The sequence below is a fragment of the Amyelois transitella genome, chromosome 11 (assembly GCF_032362555.1).
Source record: "Amyelois transitella isolate CPQ chromosome 11, ilAmyTran1.1, whole genome shotgun sequence".
Lineage (NCBI taxonomy): Eukaryota > Metazoa > Arthropoda > Insecta > Lepidoptera > Pyralidae > Amyelois > Amyelois transitella.
This window is the reverse complement of record NC_083514.1, coordinates 8,673,623-8,693,129: the sequence shown is the minus strand read 5'-3', so window position 1 is coordinate 8,693,129 and position 19,507 is coordinate 8,673,623. Positions and strand designations below refer to the sequence as shown.

Sequence of the window (19,507 nt, the reverse complement as noted above, 5' to 3'; positions counted from 1 at the left end):
AGCGATAGTTTTTCGTGCGATAAAAAGGAGAGTCATTTTCATGGGATAAGTCCGCCATTGCAAGTGATTTGTTTCTTTTATAACTATGTACTTACTATTTTCTTGTTACTATGTAAATTCCTATGCAATAAAGATATTACAAACAAACAAACAAAGGTGCCACGCGTTTAGTTCCTTCAGTGTTTAAACTTTTAGTGTGCGACTCAGTGTTTCCAACAAAAGCAATAGATGTCTTTGGTAGTTTTCTCTAAGGTTATCGTGTTTTACACGTTTTATGAAGTGGTTTGACCCACTGCGTTGGGAATAAAATAATCTAGTTGACTTTGTTAAAATATATATATTTTTGCTTACAAACTTGAGATTCTTTTTTTAGACGATAGGCTAGCAACTTGTCACTATTCGAATCTCAATTCTATCTTAAAGCCAAATAGCTGAACGTGGCCTATCAGTCCGCTCAGGACTTGGCTCTGTCTACCCCGCAAGGGATATAGACGTGATTATATGTATGTATGTATATATATTTTTTTAATTTATAGCGAAAGCGCTCAGTGAATAGGATAGTGTTCTACACACTCAATATTTTATTATCGTAGATGCAACAGAATGGCGCTTTTCCACATAGGTACAAGATTAATCGCAGCGCCCGCCGAGCCATTATCAAAATTTTAGAATGCCCGGCCACAATACATGTTTTCCGTGTCACCCTTTTGTGGCAAATTAATTACGAACACGCCCGTTTACAATGACAGCACAAATTAATACGTGATTCTGTTATTTTGTACTATACAATATATGTTGTTAAAACAAAGCATGTGAGACAGAGTGCTTCGGTTATAGTAATGAAAATGAAAATGAATCATTTTTGTATGTGTGCCGAAAATAACAGGGTTCCATTAAGGGCGATAAACTGAATTAAAAAAAAAATCATCTGAATTTGAAAAGTTTAGTTACTTTAGAGTTTAGAAAAAGCTAAACGGAGTAGTTCATACTCGCCCCGTTACATTTACGTGCAATTTGTTTGGTATTATATTGTCTTTCACAATCTACGCGGTTGGCGCGCACTACTCTTATGCTCTTCTTCTCTAGCAGACCAGAATACGGAATCTTAGCTAGATAAATTTGCTTATCACGCATCCTAAATAGTTGTTTTAAGTAATAAATTCCCTATTATATAATAAAACACATAATATTACAACTATTTATATTGTTCAAATAAAAACAAAGAACTTCAACCTAAATATAATACGGAGTAAAGCGACGTTTTTGAGGAAAGGTCGCTCAAGTCCTTGTACTTACAAGATAAATTCCTGAGCCTGCGTGTGACACGAGTGTCACCCTTTTGTCTCCCGGACCCGTCGCAACATAAACTTTGTTCAAATAGACATATTCTCAGGCTTAATGAAATGTGAAAATCTGTTTTGGCTATATACAAATATATAGATACCGATTTTATTGGAGAAAACCAACGATTTCGATAAAAATCATCTTTTGAACAATGATTCTGAATGAAGGGTATCTTCCTGATTGTGAAAGAGGCGACTTAATGATAACACTATAGGTTCAGACTTATAGAGTACTAGAGGCCGCCCGCGACTTCGTCCGCATGGAAACCCTATCAATCCCGCGGGAACTCTGGGATAAAAAGTAGCCTATGTGTTATTCTGGGTCTTCAGCTACCTACATACCAAATTTCATGGTAATCGGTTCAGTAGTTTTTGCGTGAAAGAGTAACAAACATCCATACAAACTTTCGCCTTTATAATAGTAGTAGGATCAAGCAGGTTTTAATAACATCTTATAAATTGCGAACGGGAATATAGCGTACCGTGGCGAGGGCACATAGTACCTACGTACCTACAGTCTAAATAATTCAATGTATATATGTTTATTACTCACAGCTAGACAATTAGTAGCGGTCACTTCATGATAACAACTGTAAGAATATTTAATTGAAGACAAGTTATTCTGATGATAGTATCCTCCTCGTATGAATCTGCGTACCCTCAGTACCAAATTCGATACATAAACGGATACATAACATAATGAAAAACGGAACATGGTTTTAAACTAAAAAGGCCTAAGACCTACGACCGGGTCAGGGTTTCGGGTAAGGCCTCTAATAATCCCATTTCAACCCCTAAGAAATAAGAGCTGTCGAAATTGTCCTGGTAAAATATACGTGGATGACTTCCATAAGTACTATTGTTGAGGCAGCCGAGAGTTCGCTCGTTTGCTATGCATTGAACTGTCTAGCAGTTAACATATTGATCCTGTGTATTAAATAGTTCCAATTCAACGCAATGTATTAGAAATACAAATTTACAATCTTTGTGTTTCGTGAATTTGAGTAACAGAGTTAAGCTAACGTCTTTGTAATTTGAGGGAATAAATAATCAATGAATTCCCGGTTTTTAAAACCATGATCCAATACTGGTTTGGTTGCCCTGCAAATGGAGGGCTGACGGTGGTCACTTCGTGTTAAAACCTTCCCCAATCTAGGATCATGGTCAAAGACGTACCCTGGCCTCCGCTCCGTAGAGGTGTGGTTGTGATCGGGACTAGCCAGGAACAAGAGGACTTTGAAGTGGAATCAGTCCATCTCTTACTTACCTTACCATGCCGCAAAAGGCGACTAAAGGAATGCTGGTCAGGTAGCGAAGAATGAAATGTATTGAGTGTCAGGTACTTTCATGAAATTTTGTATTGTAAATACATTAATCCCTACCTGATTTGTATACGATGAAAATAGCAAAATAGAATGTGTATTGATTGATTTATAGTGCTTGACTTGACTTATGTGTATTCTTAACATAATATGCTTTTATTTATAAGATTAATCATAGCTATGAAAGGATAAAAATATGGAGCATGTTGACTCAACATCCATTTTAGTAATGGATTTCTTCGAAGAGGTTGCTTGTCTTAAAGTACCTACTGTAATGAATATCTTTCTACGTATGGAATATGTACCCAGGTACTTCCGCTTAGCCGATGTTTTATAGGTTTTTATCTCTAATATTCTGAACAACTTTGATTATAACTAGATGATAAACAGGAATTAAAATTTGTGAATGATATCACATTGTAATGTTAAAAATACCCTTTTACTTGTAACAGCAAAACAGTATCAGAAACTTAAAAATATTATGTCCAGAATCGAAAAATATGATGTTGACATATTTATGTCTGCACATTTGCCCTTAAATATTTATTATGACGCGTTTTTAATGTTCTTTTTTTTTCTTTTCAGACATTTAGTTCCAGCACGGAGTTGTTTCAGCATGAACTCCGTAACCACACCCGTGAGTACTTAGTTAAAGTTTTATATAAATCCAGGTTTTATTTTATAAATGAATATGTAATACAATTTTATAATATTTCAATCTAAACACATCACAACCTTGTTCGAATAAATAAGCCACCGCCATCTACCGGATTTTTATGGAGTTAAATGGTTCCTGTTAGTTGGGGAGGTAAACGACGGGGAGGTTTTGTAACAAGTTTTGGGGTATCGTGTAGATGGCGCTAATATCGTTGTTGTTTTATTTTCCAAGTGTTCACATAGATGGCGACGCCAGATTCAGGCTGGCTTTTTAGTCACGTTTTGCCCAACCTATCGCTCTTAATAACTGCACCCCGCCATAGATGGCGCCCATGATAATATTTTCCTAAAAATGTAATGTGAAAACAGTAAAACTAATTCATCATTATAAAATCAAAAAGGATTGGGAGTAAAAAGCCTTTCTTTATGAATTGGCAATAGTCTAAGAGAGGTCGTAGCATTACCGCAGCGTTTTAGCGTGCAATTATACGTTAATTGGCATAAGAGCTGCTCGGTGTTATATAAAAATTCCAGCTCACGTAAAAGGTGTCATGCATTCAGGCGTAATTTAATGCCCTACATGGACCCTCAGCGTATATTTTTCGCACAATTTCACCAGGCCACATTCAGCCGTTACATAAGTGCCGAATTAAAACATTTTGGCACGGGATTCCACTTTAAAAAATATTTTAAAAGATTGCATATGGCGCGATCTGAACTGGCAGTGTCCATTGTCCGCGGGGGATATTCAGTAAATTTATATAAATCGTTTCGGCCAGCATATTGCTCGATATTGGTTCATTAATATACCATATCCGACGGAGCCGCAAAACAATAGCCGCAGAACGTTTCAGAATTGTTCCACTGGTTAATTTATAGCGGTTAGTATTTTGAATATTCGTTTCGGGCACTCCGTAGTAACCGATTCAATTAACAAGTTTCCTTTGTTGAAGATAAGTTAGTCTAAAGATGCAGTAGATAATAACAGAGTGAAACGTCAGACGGACCAAGTTCGGGCTTCCTGTGTAGACGAGGTTTGAAATGCGGCTTTAAATGGAAAGAACTGACTGAAATCGAACTTTGAGCCAAGTGATTTATGTTTGCTAATGATTGTGTCTTCTTTTTATCTTTTAAAACATTATTCATGAAAACTCGGGCACTGAAGGCCTTGTTTACTGATCAGACTCCGAAGAAGAAAGGAAAGATAGATGCTACATGGCGGGCGTAAACATGATAAAAATCGTTGCATATATTCATGGAGAAACATCACTATTCACTTATGTAGTAAAGGAAGAGTTTCCTACACCCGTGGGTACAGTCAATGAAAAAGCCCATAACGTGTTCGAATAAAGCGGTGCAGTAAATTGAAGCGCGCGAGTGGCTCCGCCCCGGGCGAGTCGCGCTCTGCTCCGGATATTCCATGTTACGAATGGCTTTATTAAGACTAAATATTACAATTTCCGAGCAACTATTGCGATGGTTAGAATTGCTAATGCGCCTCCGAAGGAGCCGAGTGAAAAGATGCGATTGCACCGAGCACGCCCGCCCTGCCGGCTTTCCTGTTTTATGAGCGGCGAAATTGCAGTTTCACGCCGAGTTGCCAGTTGCCAACTCCTGCATGTTATGCTTCAGACTGATTTAAATACCGCTCCCCACTGTCAGTGGACCGACTGTTAATCATCCCGCCTATTTACAATTCAAATTCTTGTATCGCGCTTTATTTAATCTTTCCCTTAAAAAAGTAAATATCTTAGCCGCTCGCGAGCTAAGATAACTCGGAAAAGGGGCTGCGTCGTGCAACCACAAATTACTATGATTTAATATTGCTTAGTTATCTGCGGGTTGGTAATTTGTTAGCGCGGCTCGGCCCGCGTTGGGCGCCATTGTTGCTCCGCCGCCTTTTGTTCATCGCCTATCCCTGCGATACGATCTTGAGTTATTATGATTAGGATTCTTTGCCAAGTGACGCGGACTCGCTAATTCCTTCATTATCGTTTTAGTTCCGCTCACTCGGGAGCGTTTTATAAACCTCTTTGTCACTGTCTTCACATTCTTCACAAAACTCGCGTCGCCTTATATCTGGTAGACTCTTTTTCATCGTCTTTCACGTTGCGAACGCGCATTAATTCAAAGGAAGCGTAGGTTTCGAGGTGACCCGCTAGATTAATAAATGTCGCCACCGCTCGTAAAGTCAATGGAGTTCATATATCAAGCGCCGCGTCACGGCATGCCATACGCTTTCATTTCATATAGTGCTCTCAAACGGATCGATCTGGGTGGCTTTTTCAATTAGTGAAAACATTCGATTGTCGTCGTGTTTATAGTGTAATTGCTGCTTTGTTATCCATTCATCTTGACCGGTGTAATGGTTGGCCATCAGGGAAATGAATCGGCCGGCTGTCCGCTCAACGGAATGGGAGCGCTGTACAAGTGTTCTCCGCGCGAAATTGCTTTCCGTTTTAATGCCCGAGGTATCAGGGGATGCGGCGGCCACGTTGATTGTTTAACCTTTATTATTTTAGGTCACGTAATATAAACAAAAAAGTTCAACGGATTTTCTCCTGACATGCTTTATAGCAACACGTTTTTAAAACGTGTTAACACATAAGTGTACTTTCCTTTCCCAAATATAATTTCTTTCATCTACAATTGTTTTTTTTTTTGTTTTCAGAACCTACCCGAAACGTTAGAACTCCTAAATCCCGAAGATCCTTCCCAAAGAAAAGCTTAGATGAATTCCTTAATTTTCCTTATAAATTGAATTGTCATCTGTCGACGACTTTTATTTTTACCAAATAAATATTTGTACTGTATTAACTTTTTGTTTACAACTTACGGGTAGAATAGAATTACCAATAATAAAAGACTATAGAAATGGTAAGCATAGTAATCAATGTGACGTCCCTACTGATGGTAGTGACAGTATAACGTTTTCATATTGCATCTCAATTCTGAGATTTGGTTGACAGCTTTTCAATTGCGCAGATAACTGACGATGGCACATCCTATAGTTTCAAGTAAAATATGGCATTTCTATTATCTCATATTATTCCGATTTCTATCATAGCAACGTATGCAGAACCCTTTACTAACTCTGAACGAACAGTTTGAGGGAACAACGCGAAGACCGTAAATATCTCCACGTTATGGTATGGCAGCGCAGTTAGCGAGGATTGCAGATACTGCACTGGCATGCGGTGTGCGTGCCACACCCCATTCATTAGTCGGCGAGTGCTTCCGCGCATTTATCAATCAACCTGCAACTACCCGCGATTGGGTGGCGCTGCTAAACTTTCAAAATTGGAATGTGGACTAAACAGCCTTGAGATTGGTTGATTCCACATGCACAAATATCGTGTCATGACACGTCACATATTCCTGAAGGAGTAGGTGGTAATAGTCACAACACTCGGAGGTCATGTTCCGCTGGATGGTTTAATGACGGAATGGAGATTTTAGAGAGAAAATTCTAGAAATTATGTAATTCAAATGGTGTTTCAATGATTCTTTTTAATAGCGCGTAGATAGGACTGCTATTAAATATGATGCACATATAATTCAAAATTCTATATTTGTATAATGCTAGTGCTGATTTAAGCAAGTAGTGTTATCCATCTGTAATCCGTAAAGTTCCATAGCTTATTGCTAGGATATCATTCAAATGTTTAATGAATGCAATTATTTTATGCCAATAGCGAAATCGAGTGAACAATTTATCATGTCTAAGTTGAAGTTGCTCGCTCTAAGGCTATCAACCCTTCGTCGCTTCTGGGCCAAAGCGTCCGGCCAATCCGTTCTTTAAGGCCGCCTTCACATTAGAGCCCCCATACACTTAGCGTCTTTCGAGCGTCATTGTAGCAGCGTCGACACGGCATCGACGTAACGGTCTTCATCTTAAGTGTACGCCGCGAAGGCACTAGCAAGACTACAGTGCTGGTTTCGTTCAAAGTAAAATTATGTTCAAACATGTGTTTGCACACTCGGAGCTGCCGACTGTTCGCACGCGGCCGGTCACTATAATAATGTCGCGCTACTATAGCGCTGCTCTCTTTAGTATAAAAATTTGCGGCCTCTAACAGCGCGTCTGTCGCGCTGTTACTAAAGCTTGGTTGACATACAATTTGCAATTGCAAACTAATGTGAAGGCGCACTTAAGTGTGGGTAAAATGATCGGTGGCGTCCGGGCGGCCGCACCTGCGACTTGATCCGGGATTATAACGGCCCGGATGCTAAAATTGCTGTAAGGTAGAGCACTAGTTAATGTAAGAATTAGATCAGGTTTACATTGTTTGATTTAATAATAATACTGGGGATACTACCGTTAAAGGGACGTAGTAAAGCTGATAAATTGAAAATATCACTATTGGATATTATAATGGATCATTTAAGTGTAACGGTTCCTATCGGCGTAATGTTAGTATTGATAAAATTAGTATAAATTTAACAAATTATATTTAGGATTTTTTTTACTTAAATCATCACATAGAGGGATGTTGTGGTCCAACCTCAATGATTTCTTTTTACATACATACATATCGTCACGTCTATACCTATCACTTGCGGGGTAGACAGAGCCAACAGTCTTGAAAAGACTGAATGGCCACGTTCAGCTATTTGGCTTAATGATAGAATTGAGATTCAAATAGTGACAGGTTACTAGTCTATCGCCTAAAAAAGAATCCCAAGTTTGTAAGCCTATCCCTTAGTCGCCTTTTACGACATCCATGGGAAAGAGATGGAGCGGTCCTATTCTTTTTTGTATTGGTGCCGGAAACCACACGGCACGGATTTCTTTTTAAGCTAACTATTGTCCGTTGAAACGATTACTGCAGTGATATTAATCTTTATCAAAAAGAAGAACTATGTATCTAATACTAAGCATTTCACTCAGCGGTCTTGCAACAATTTTCCGTTACTTTAACATAGCTCAAACGACTGGCAACCCTTTTACCGCTCGACCCAGTAAGTACCGACAATCTGCGGCGACTTCGACCCAATCGAATCGCTAAGATGCTGTGACATTGATAGAACGAAATGGTATTATGTAATACCCTTTTGTAAGAAAAAGACAGGCATGTGGTATCAGCCGTGTCCTTTTGATCGACGACGCACATTGAGGGGTTGTGGTTTTTCAATGGATTAAGCGAAAAAACATCTGTATTTATTGTTTATTTTGTTATACACTTTTTCTGTTGTGTTAGGACCGGTAAGTTATGGGATTTTTTGAATTGTACCTTTGCACAGTTCACAATTCCAATGCTATGAGGCACAGGTACGGTTCAAGTTTTCGAATGGTCGTTACGTTACACATACATACATACACATTGTCACGTCTATATCACAAGACAAGACGCTTTAGAATTGAGATTAAAATAGTTACAGGTTTCTAGCCCATCACCTTACATCAACTCATAAAAGACTATCCCTTAGTCACCATCCATGGGAAAGAGATGGAGTGGTTTATGCCGAAACTATCTGGCAGATCATTTCGCCATTGACAAAATATTAAATATTCAGTTTATGCCTAAAACGTCGTTGTAAAACATATTGCCGGATCGGTTCCATTAATTTTGTACCTATTTACCGGAACATTACCTATCACTAACGACACTCGCCATTTAATTACCACTCATGGCGGACGGTTCTAATTTTATGACTCCATTATCAGGTTATTAGTAGGTACGATAAATGGTTATATGTATTCTGTTAAACGTAAAAAGATATAAGTAAAGTAAATTTATGTTTTAAGTTCAAGATTATTCTAAATTGACGAGCTTGTATGAAGAGAGTTATGAATGTGGATGAAGCGAAGAAATTTGTTGCCATTTTCTTCAAAACTTTCCAAAATTAGAATAGAAATGTGGACGAGAGAAAACATTGTTGTGATTAATTGAATTATATGAAATTTAAATAATAAAAATAATTGGATATATCGATATACATATATAGATATTCTTAATAAGATGTTTATGATTTCTACTATCTAAGTTTCACTGTGCCGTAATTATATTTGATTATTGCTCTTGTAGTTTCATGCTCATTTCATCATCAATCTAAATTTCCAAAGTGAGATCACCTTATACCTACATTTCAATGGCGTGTAGTTTTATTTGCCTAAATAATTTAAAAAAAAATAGTGCGTTGTCTCTGAGGTTATTATTTGAAAATTTACTTCTATTTATCGAAAATTAAAATGCGCAAAACAGCCTGATGGCAAGCAAGCTTAAATAATGCTTTTTTAGTCTTGTCTGCTGCTTCCCCATTAGGTACCATGGGTTTATTTCGATGTTTTATTTACATTTCGTGTGTCACAAACGAGCCGCTTGCCTATTTCAAATGGGGCCTCCCCCATGAATGAATGAAAATTGACAGTACATACCAATTAGGTTCGTTAAAGGTAATATATCACTTACTACCCCATTTTCATGGTGGGCAGAGATAATTGAATGTCGGGCTTATTGAATATTCAGCGTTTGACTATTGACGTGATTCTGCCTGTTGGTTAGCATCTGCACTTAGGACATGAATATATCATGAGTTGTCTCTCTTTGAGCCAATAATCTAGAGAAAGACTATGTTAGTTTACGAGAAGAAGCCAAGTTCTGAGATTTGCATCGTTATAATATGTCGGACTAATTGCTGTCAGTCATCAAGCAAAATGGTACTAGTAGCCTAAACACAAGTTCGTTAATTTTTAAACACAGCTTTTTGAATCATTAAACTTACATTAATCTTAATTATAACACACGCCCTTTCCACAGCTTTCTGTAACTTAAATTCTAAAATCAAACAAATCTGAGCAAAATTTAGCAGAGGATTATCAAGATACCTTAAATACAACCAAATCGTCCGTAGAACTTGGCAACACTTGCTCCCACTAAATGATTATAATACGTATCATCCAATTATCTCAGCCGTCCGGATAGGGTTGTGCTCATTTAATATTCCTCCTCCGTCCATCGTAATGGAATATCGGTGTGAATGATATCGATCTATGTTTTATTTTGGTAAGTTCCGCCGCTCCAACGACCGTCGAATGATGGCCGCCAACCCGTGTCAACCTGCTAAGTGTCCGGTTGCATTCCCCGCTAAAATCACAGTGGTGCTGCCAGTATTTTAAAACGGTAACGGTATGTATTAAAAGATTAAATAAAAACAGAACGTGTCAAGGGCATATGATTGTTTTTTGCGATGATTTTTAAGGACAAAATGAAAATAGGTAAGTTACAGCGTAAGGCACTGTGTGTGTTAAATTTCTGCGTTTACCTTCTAAAAGTTTAGTAAACTACTTAAAGGTAAATATGTGCAAGAGATGGAATCATCAGAAAATTTATGCTCATTACAGTATTCTACGCGGATATAAATCCCGATAAATCGCCATGAAACAAAGCGGTATTATTTTCTCCTGATAGCGCATTTTTACGACTATCTGTTTGATTTAGTGAAGGCATAATGCGATGTAATGCAATAATAGGGTTGGTTCATAATACAATGATGATGGGCACGCACGGTGTTACAACGCACAAGATTTGGGGTGCTTCTTTTATAAGACCCGACTCGGCTACGCACGATGTTCTTTGAAAAAGTTATCTATAGAAAATGCAGAAAAGGCTGGCTCAAAATCCGTTACGTCGTTTAAAATGAGAAATGTATAAAACAGAGAGCGGCTTTAAAAAAATACGTTGATGATATTATTATGGTTATTCTACATTTAAATATATTTTAAACAAAAAATTTTTTTTTGGACAAAACATGCAATAGGTAACATGAAGATGCAATGTAAGAGATGATTTATTTTCCAGAATTGGTAGAACACTCTGTAAAATTATATGTTTAACTAGCTTTCCGCCCGCGGCTTCGCCCACGTGTAATTCGGTTATATATAGCGTTTTTTAATGATCTCGACAGGGCTTTTTCTTCCACAGGCTGAAATCTTGTTACAACTGGAATTAAATATAGCCTGTGTTACTCAGGGATGATGTAGCTTTCTAATGGTGAATGTTTGAAATCGATAACGATTACGCCGAGATTTATGGACCGATTTACGTGATTCTTTTTTTGTTCGGTAGAGTATACTTTCAAGTTGGTCCCGTTGTTACCTAGTCAGGATCTGATGATGGTATTCCAGGGAAATCAAGGGCAAACCTCAAATTTACAGGCAATAACGTTTTTGTCAATTTCATAGATCTGTTTAAGTATTTGCGTCTGATAGTCATCATCCCATGTGAATGAGCTGACGATGGAAGGTACAACTCCTCAACGGTTAGGAGTTGAAAGAAAATTCTTACGAAGTTATACGTACATTTGAGGCTATTAGGTTGACCTGATAATAAAAAGTAAATCTCATTAACGTTAAAAATTTAGGTGAAAATGGATGCGGACAAATTTCGTCTCTTCACTTGTTTCCTTTTAGCTGTTTGTATGGGTAGTGTTAACACAAAATAGGGATTTAAAGGCGTGATGTTATTAATGTTATGCATGTATGTACATAATTATGTATGTTATTATGTATGTTAAAGAGACGACTGAAAGTTGTCATACAAAGTCTTTTTTTTTAAGGATGGGAAATCATCAAATGACCTCTCCCGCTCTGGGTGGAACGGAAGGGAGTGTCAGACTTTTACTGACTAAAACCCACCTCGTTCCTTCAGTTGCCCTTTGCGTTCCGGGGCCACGGTATCTCGTTAGAACTTTCCCGCAGCCCCGGCTCAGTTTATCCCGTTTCCCCCCCTTGGGGGTTGACATTTCAGAAATCCCTTCTTAGTGCTCACTTATGTTACTAAAGGAACCTCTGTTCAAAATCTCAGACTCCTATACCGAGCGGTTTCGGCTGTGCGTTAATAAATCAGTCACCCAATCGCACCCCCTAAATCACGATTGGAGGGTAGTTTGAAAAAACTTATAATGTCAAACATATTTACTTGCCTATGTACGTGTTCATGCCAAGTTTCAAGTTTATAAACCCAAGGAATAAGATTTTTCATAGAAACGTTTTTACCCCTTTTCCCCCCCTTGGGGGTTGAATTTCCAAAAATCCTTTCTTAGTGCTCCCCTACATATCCCAAGGAACCTACATTCCAAATTTCAGCTGTCTACGACCAGTAGTTTCGACTGTGCGTTGTCTGTCAGTCAGTCACTCAGTAACGGAAGAGTTTTATATATATAGATTGTAAAGAAATTGTAAAGATTTGTAAAAATTATAAGTACCTACTAAACTATAATATAATTAACTTTAACGTATAAGACCCCTTAAACAAAAGTTTTGGTTAGTTAATTATTAACGATGTTAATACGGTTATGTTTTTAGGCGTTTCTAGTTATTCTGCACACATCCCATCCTTCCATGGTTCAAGGATTCATTTGCAAATCCGTCACCCGACACCAATTCATTCGTTCCTCATATCCATAAATATCGGATCCCAATGCTATTGCACATTCAGTGTTGGCGATAAGCACACATGAATTCACAAATATTGACTTGGCCATTTTTATGCGGACTAAATTGACACATCCGTTAAAAGAATTATATTGGGAGCCGACACTCGATAAATTTTGTCGGACGACCAAAGTGCCCCAACCTTACTTTGCCCTTATTGAGACATAACTCTCGCCCACATATAAAATATGATGTGTATGTTTTAAATTACGAGCAGTATTAAATTTTAGTCGTAAAGTGGTCGTATATACCGCATTTGAAACTGTTATTGATGGTAGATAAAGTTGAGATTTGCATATTGATGTTAGGGTTCTTATTGTTGGGCGTGTTAAAAAGTAGTGATGAGCGTATTCAAAGACATAATTATTACGATTTTAATTATCCACAAACCCAAAATAACTATACTTTAATAGATATTCTATAAAGTCAATTTGTTATTATATAGGAAATCTCACATTAATTTATATTGAGAACGTTATTACATTTCCGCATTACTAGTAATAACTTAGTTCCAAAGTATACAAAGATAAAACAATTCTGAATTAAAGTTATCAGTACGAAATTCGATAGTTCTCACACTGTTCCAAAGTTTTCTTTAATTTATTTACTTAGGCAATTGTAAGTTCCAATTGTATTGGAAATGTGGGTTCACAGTCTCCCCAGATTGTTTCAATTCCCGCCTAATTCATTTGAGCAGTGAACTAGACCGCACTATCGGTCTTTGTCTATTTAATCTCTTTTTTTTTCTTTTTGTAGTAGGGTTGTGACTTTTTAACGAATTAGCGCATTAAGGTTGAAGTTCAGACGCGATTTTGTTAGGGTTCATATTGTTTAACTACTCATTTAGTTCACTGGTTTTTTGGCAAATCAGTTTCCTAACCATTTAAACCATAGTCAAACAATCAGATTGAGTACCATTTTGTAAATTAGTTCACCATAATCTCAATTTTATAAGCTATCCTCTAAATTTCAGGTTCGTTTAAAGAGGCTACTAAGAGAAAGCCCGCCTTTGTACTATACTGTTTTATTTCAAATGTTCTCTTCTTTTGAACAATAAAGATGAGAAATAACTAGATTAATTTATATTTTTTTTAACGGAACAAATGATGGTAACACAACGGTTTGGTGTCATTTCACTACACTCTCAAATACTTAAAACTCACTCTGAAGACTTAAATCAGCGCGTGCGGTGTTGTAGCAATTGAAAGGGTTTTTACTCGGTTTGCTAATGGAATCGTGTTTATGCCACAGTGTAAATGTGTTTGTTTGTTGCTTTGCCTAATATTAAGACGAGATTATTTATCACCTATTTCATGTAAGATTTTTAATATTTTTGTTAATTTTCACTTTGAAGGGAAGCAAATTTACATTAATACACATTTAATTTACAAACTAACAACGCAAAAGTAAAAATGTTATGATGTATATTATACTGATCTGACAATCGTTTGTAGATTTGACAAATTTAAGAAAAATCCTGGAAATTAATCTTAAAACTTTTTACATTAAAAAGCGACTTTGTTATGTGTATTTTTATTTAAGAGGCAAGTGAACTTAAAATCGTAGTCGGAGCCATAGCGCTAGAACTAAGCTATTTGGTATTCATTGCGCCTTTTGTTCCCAAATGCACGACATTTCCGTATCATATTCATGTAACATTCTGCTATGTACTTGGTAATATTTTAGCACGTTCAAGAATTCGGTTTGTTTGACATGTGCTACATATGTTGTATATTTTGATTTTACATTTTGATGCTTGTTTTTTTTCTAATCATACATACATACATAATAAACAAGTCTTCCTTTGCGGGATAGACAGTTCTTGAAAATTTGCAAAATTCGATACAAGGTACCACTTATTGACGTCAACATATCTTAAGTCTTATTATATCTACTTACTTCCGCTTCCAAAGTGCATGTGTAGAAGAAGCGGCGGAACAAACTACAGTGCAAAAATAGAGAGCAAATCAGCCTTGTCTACTTTAACGACTTCGTGAATAAGATGACTTTTAAATAAAATGATGCCATGTGAAAATTAAGCTATCACAAAGATCCGATCCGATCCCACAGATACTTATATTGTCTGTATAGATTTCTATTCAATAAGATGACTTATAAATTTAATACATAATATGTGCAAATGGAGATCAAACTATGTTTGTTTGTAAAGTTTAATATTTCTTTGCAATTAATCAAGTATTTTTTGTTGTGGACTGTGTTTTCTTACTCTGTGGTTCTACTTACACTGTTTGGTATTAATTGCGCCTTTTGTCGTCTACAGCTGTCTCCACGGCTGGATACTCGCTGAACGTACTGACGTTTTTACACTGCGGTTACAGAAAATATGCAAATTTACACAATGCATTCTTATAATGCGTTTAATTGCAGTATGTATTTTATTATGAAAATTATATTTTTTTTTCTTCGAATCACATCGTTCCCGAAAATGGTACACAGATTCTACATTTACTTGCAATGATCTCTGGTTACTTCGTTTGCTTCATCAATATTTTAATGCAAGCTCGTCGCCGGTTTAGTATACCTAACTGATTTTGTTTTATTCTACGAAAACATATTTGTCGTATGTATGTTCGCTATAAAATTCCTTATAGTAGACCAATGACATATGTTTTTTTTTAGTGACGAAACCATGTCAATAAAACGAAGGGAATTGGGAAACAAATATATATAAACCCCAGCAAGATGGTGAGATTACGTGCAACGTGCATCCATTATTACCGTAACGCAATTTGCTGCAACTTTGTTGTATAGATTGCGGGCGACGCGCGACATTAGTGGCGTACTGTGTTTACTTCTAATGATCATTTGTTTACTAGCTTATGTAAGCGGCGTCGCTCGCCTGCCTGTTCTGGAACAACGCAAAAGAAAACCAAACAAGTGACTGAAAATGTTATATTTAGAAAAGTTCACTCACAACCACTATTCCATATGGGTAAGGTTCCCCGGTCAGACGGAAATACCTTCGTGCAAAAATCTGATATAGCCAATCCAAGACCGTGGTCAAAGGTGAATTTGCCAGAAGACGCAACCGTACCGGATAGGAAGAATAAAGATGTTAAAACTCCATATTTAAAGATGTGTTATCACTTATTGACTAGAAATTGCATGTTTTGGCGAATGAATTCGGATGTATAAGAATTATTCCGATTCTATCTTAAAAATAAAATAAAAACAATAAACAGTCTGTGTTATTCTAGATATATTTTTAATTTACTTCGGTCAGGACAAAGCGAAGTTTTAATTAAATTATTAACTTAATAATTGTAGTCCAGATGCTGATAGCGTTGTTAACACACAATTAAAGTTTTTCAACTAAACCCACATGTTTATTCTGCTGGAAACTAAATGAAATTGTCCCGTTTCGTTAATTACAAAAATACGGTTTGTAAACTTTTATTCTGTATTTATACAAGCCTACAATGTTCGTTTTGATTGTTGTTTTAGTGTAACCACTCTGTGTTTGATAAAATTGGAATTGTGGACATCGTTGAAAATAACTCAATATGGCCGCTTGTTAACTTGGGATGTTTTAGGCGATAGGCTAGCACTAAACGGATTATGGCTAGTTAAAGCTTCACTTTTCTTTTTTTACACACTTACGATTTGTTCCCACATTTACGACTTGTGACAAGTTGCAAGACGACAATGTTTTAGCTTTCAGCTTATTTCAACGTGGTAAAAAGTATCTGAGTGATTCTTTCTCCGAAAAACAAACCTTATGTAACTAAGGTATTAAAATGGTAAAATAAATAATAATTTAAGGTCAACTAACAAAATGTAAGGATCCGAAACTTATAACGATAAATTATACATGTATTCCCCAAAACTGATACATAGCAGTCTTTCTGTTTATGATTTTTTACGAAGGCATAATATTCCCTGAAATATGGCAGGTCGTTCGTAAACGCCGGGCACGGCGGGACGTGCGTGATTTTCGTAATATTTCGTGTATCACGTGCCGTTTAAACTACACTCTATGCGTAAAATTGTTATTTCGGCACACGTTATTTTGATAGGTAGCTATGTTGTATTTTCATTTTGTTAGATGGGTAACGCCCGACCCGGTGGGCGGTTTAGAAACGGCCACTTTTCGGCCAGCTAAAACATAAATAAAATCGCGCCTCTATCCCGGAGGGGTCGGCAGTGACGACTTCTTTCCTGTTGCCACGATCCCTATTTACTTACGCTTCATCAATTTTCGTGACTCTTTTGATGCAAGCTTGATGGTACTTGATGACTTAGCAAAACATATTCTAAAAATTATTTTCACTTTACTACATGTCTCCGGTACAGACTTCAGTGCCCGTTGTACCCCAAAAAATTTGAGACGTTTAAAATCAACAATACCACTGAATGCAATGATTCTAAAATAATAAATTTCATTTTATACTTCTCATATTATATTCCTAATCCAATCAAAGTCTTTATGTCTTTCCTGGAAGAATATGTAGTTGCCAATATACATAATGTAATGCCACACTCGCTCGCTGACCAAGGATCGTTGTAAAATGATTCGAAACATCCAAAATGAAATAAAGTTAATTTTCCTGCGCATTCAATACTTGTATTATTTATAAATAGAATTAATAATTACATTTAGTTGCAGGCAGCTATGTCAATTGATAATATTAATAAGCAATTTAAAAAAAAGAAGTACCTACTTATTCTTTATAACAGTAAATAAACCTAAAAGATGTCCACAGCATTTGCTAACAACAGGTCGCGTGCCCAACGACACTACAAGCCTATGTCGTTTCATTAATTGGAAGTTTTTTCCTTTCATGTCGCAGGTACTCTTGTTAATTGCACTTTCTGCTTTTTGTCCACCCGTATATTGATGAAATTACGACTTCAACTAGTGAGTGACCGACTCACGTTATTACTCGACATTTCCATAGCTTTCATTTCATTTCAATTCATTAGATTTAAGTACGAGTTTAATATTAATTCATCAATGATTTAACTTCTTGACAAGCGTAGTACTGAAATGTTATTGCTTAAAATTAATGATATTTATTGTCTTAAACTTGTTCTCGATAGACACAATATGACATAACATACCTTGCAGAATACTTGCAAAAATATATCAATCTTATTTTGTTCAATTATGCAGCGTTGTGATTGGTCAAATTTACACCGCCATTTGCTTCTGCTTTTCTTTATCGCTAAAGCTGTATACTATAATGCCTCAAAAAAAATATAGTGGACTGTGTATATTATACTTAATTAAGATGCTACTTTTGAAGCGTACAGGCTCGTTTCGAGGCACTCTTCATTAGAACCTTCCTTTTCCAGTTTTCCCTGCCCTAGTAAGTTGTTTTGTTTTTATTTGCCACTCGAAGATCCACGGTATAGCCAGTGTTTTGTTGCGTTCACTTTTTAATAAAACTTATTAAATTTGAGAATAAAATGCGTAAGGGATACGATTCATAGATTAGAGAAATAAAAATGTAACGGAACACAATTTTTAAATTAGGAATCTTGTTTTTCTTTTTTCATACCTACTGCAGAGCGTGTGTGTGATGTACATAGCATTGATTTTTAACGTTCAGTTAAGCTCTACGATTACGCTACAATTAAAAAGTAACAACAATTTTAAATTAGGAATCTTATTTTTTCCATATAGCCAGTACACACACGCCCGTTAACACGAACGCAGCGACGCGATGGCAAACTGCCTGCAATGTTTGCATACAAGTGTCCATTATCGTGATGAGACGCATGGTATAAAATGTGTTGTTATTCGTATGTTGGCACTGCCACTCCACTGCTGGCTTTGTGTTGCCATGTTCTGTACGTGTAATTGACTTAGGACGAAACTTGCTTTTTTTAAGGCCTGTAGAAATTATTTAGTTTTTATTTTATGTGTGATGTTTTTTTAAGAAGTTTGAAGTTGAATTAAAGTGAAGAAGAGTTTGAAAACCATTCAGCTGAACGTATCAACTGAATGGTTTTGAGATGATGATTAAAATTGAGATGCGGTTATGATTTTTAGACTTGTTTTATATTTTTTTAGGTTGGTACCTACTTTATCAACTTAGGTCCTGCTATTTAGGTCCCCAAATAAATTTAAATCTTCCAAATAAATTGAATTGTTTACGATCTGTAGATTGAAAATGATTCTTTTAGTTCGTTAAAACGTTCTCATTTTTGCAACGGAATTTTTCCTCTCTTCTATTGGCTATATTAATGAATGCCTAAAGTAGCCCACACTCAGAAAGTGCGTAACATTGTTACAATGTTCGCTTTGTTGTCGAACACGATTCCGTGTTTGCAGGAAACAAGTAACCTTATTACTGTTTATATATCCTGGGCCGGACTTGGCAATGTGCAAACATACTCTTTCGGTGGTACATTAATATATTTTCGTTCAACATCGAGTTGACTGAATTTCTGGTATTTAAAATGTAAATATTTTATAGAGATTTAAGTCAGGATAAAATTACTGTATAAAAAAATAAACTGTATTTCTTTCGGACAAAAAAGTAAACTACATAGGGTAAACCGTATAGCTATTGCCCACTTAAGGACTTCAAACACTTTGGCTTCAAACAATAAAAAAAGTATTACAAGTTTCAACCATTTATAATTTTTTTCTTATGTCTAAATAAGATCTCCATCAAAGTGTTAACAGTTTTTAGTTAAAACTTACATGGCTTAGAAAATAAATAAACAAATTTAAAATTATCCAAAAATGTACAGTGATTGCCCATTGCTTACACTAATTG

The 19,507-nt window shown here is 36.3% G+C and overlaps 1 protein-coding gene across 2 annotated transcripts in view; it reads left to right on the top strand.

Annotated features, from left to right (window-relative positions):
• The window catches only part of LOC106141380 (tyrosine-protein phosphatase Lar), a 365,581-nt gene that overhangs the window by 10,984 nt on the left and 335,090 nt on the right, over positions 1-19,507 (top strand). For both annotated transcript variants that reach the window (XM_060946413.1, XM_060946412.1), the window contains exon 2: positions 3,251-3,302. In XM_060946413.1, coding sequence (XP_060802396.1) covers positions 3,282-3,302 — 21 coding nt within the window. In that variant the 5' untranslated portion in view covers positions 3,251-3,281. The remainder of the gene's footprint in view (positions 1-3,250; positions 3,303-19,507) is intronic.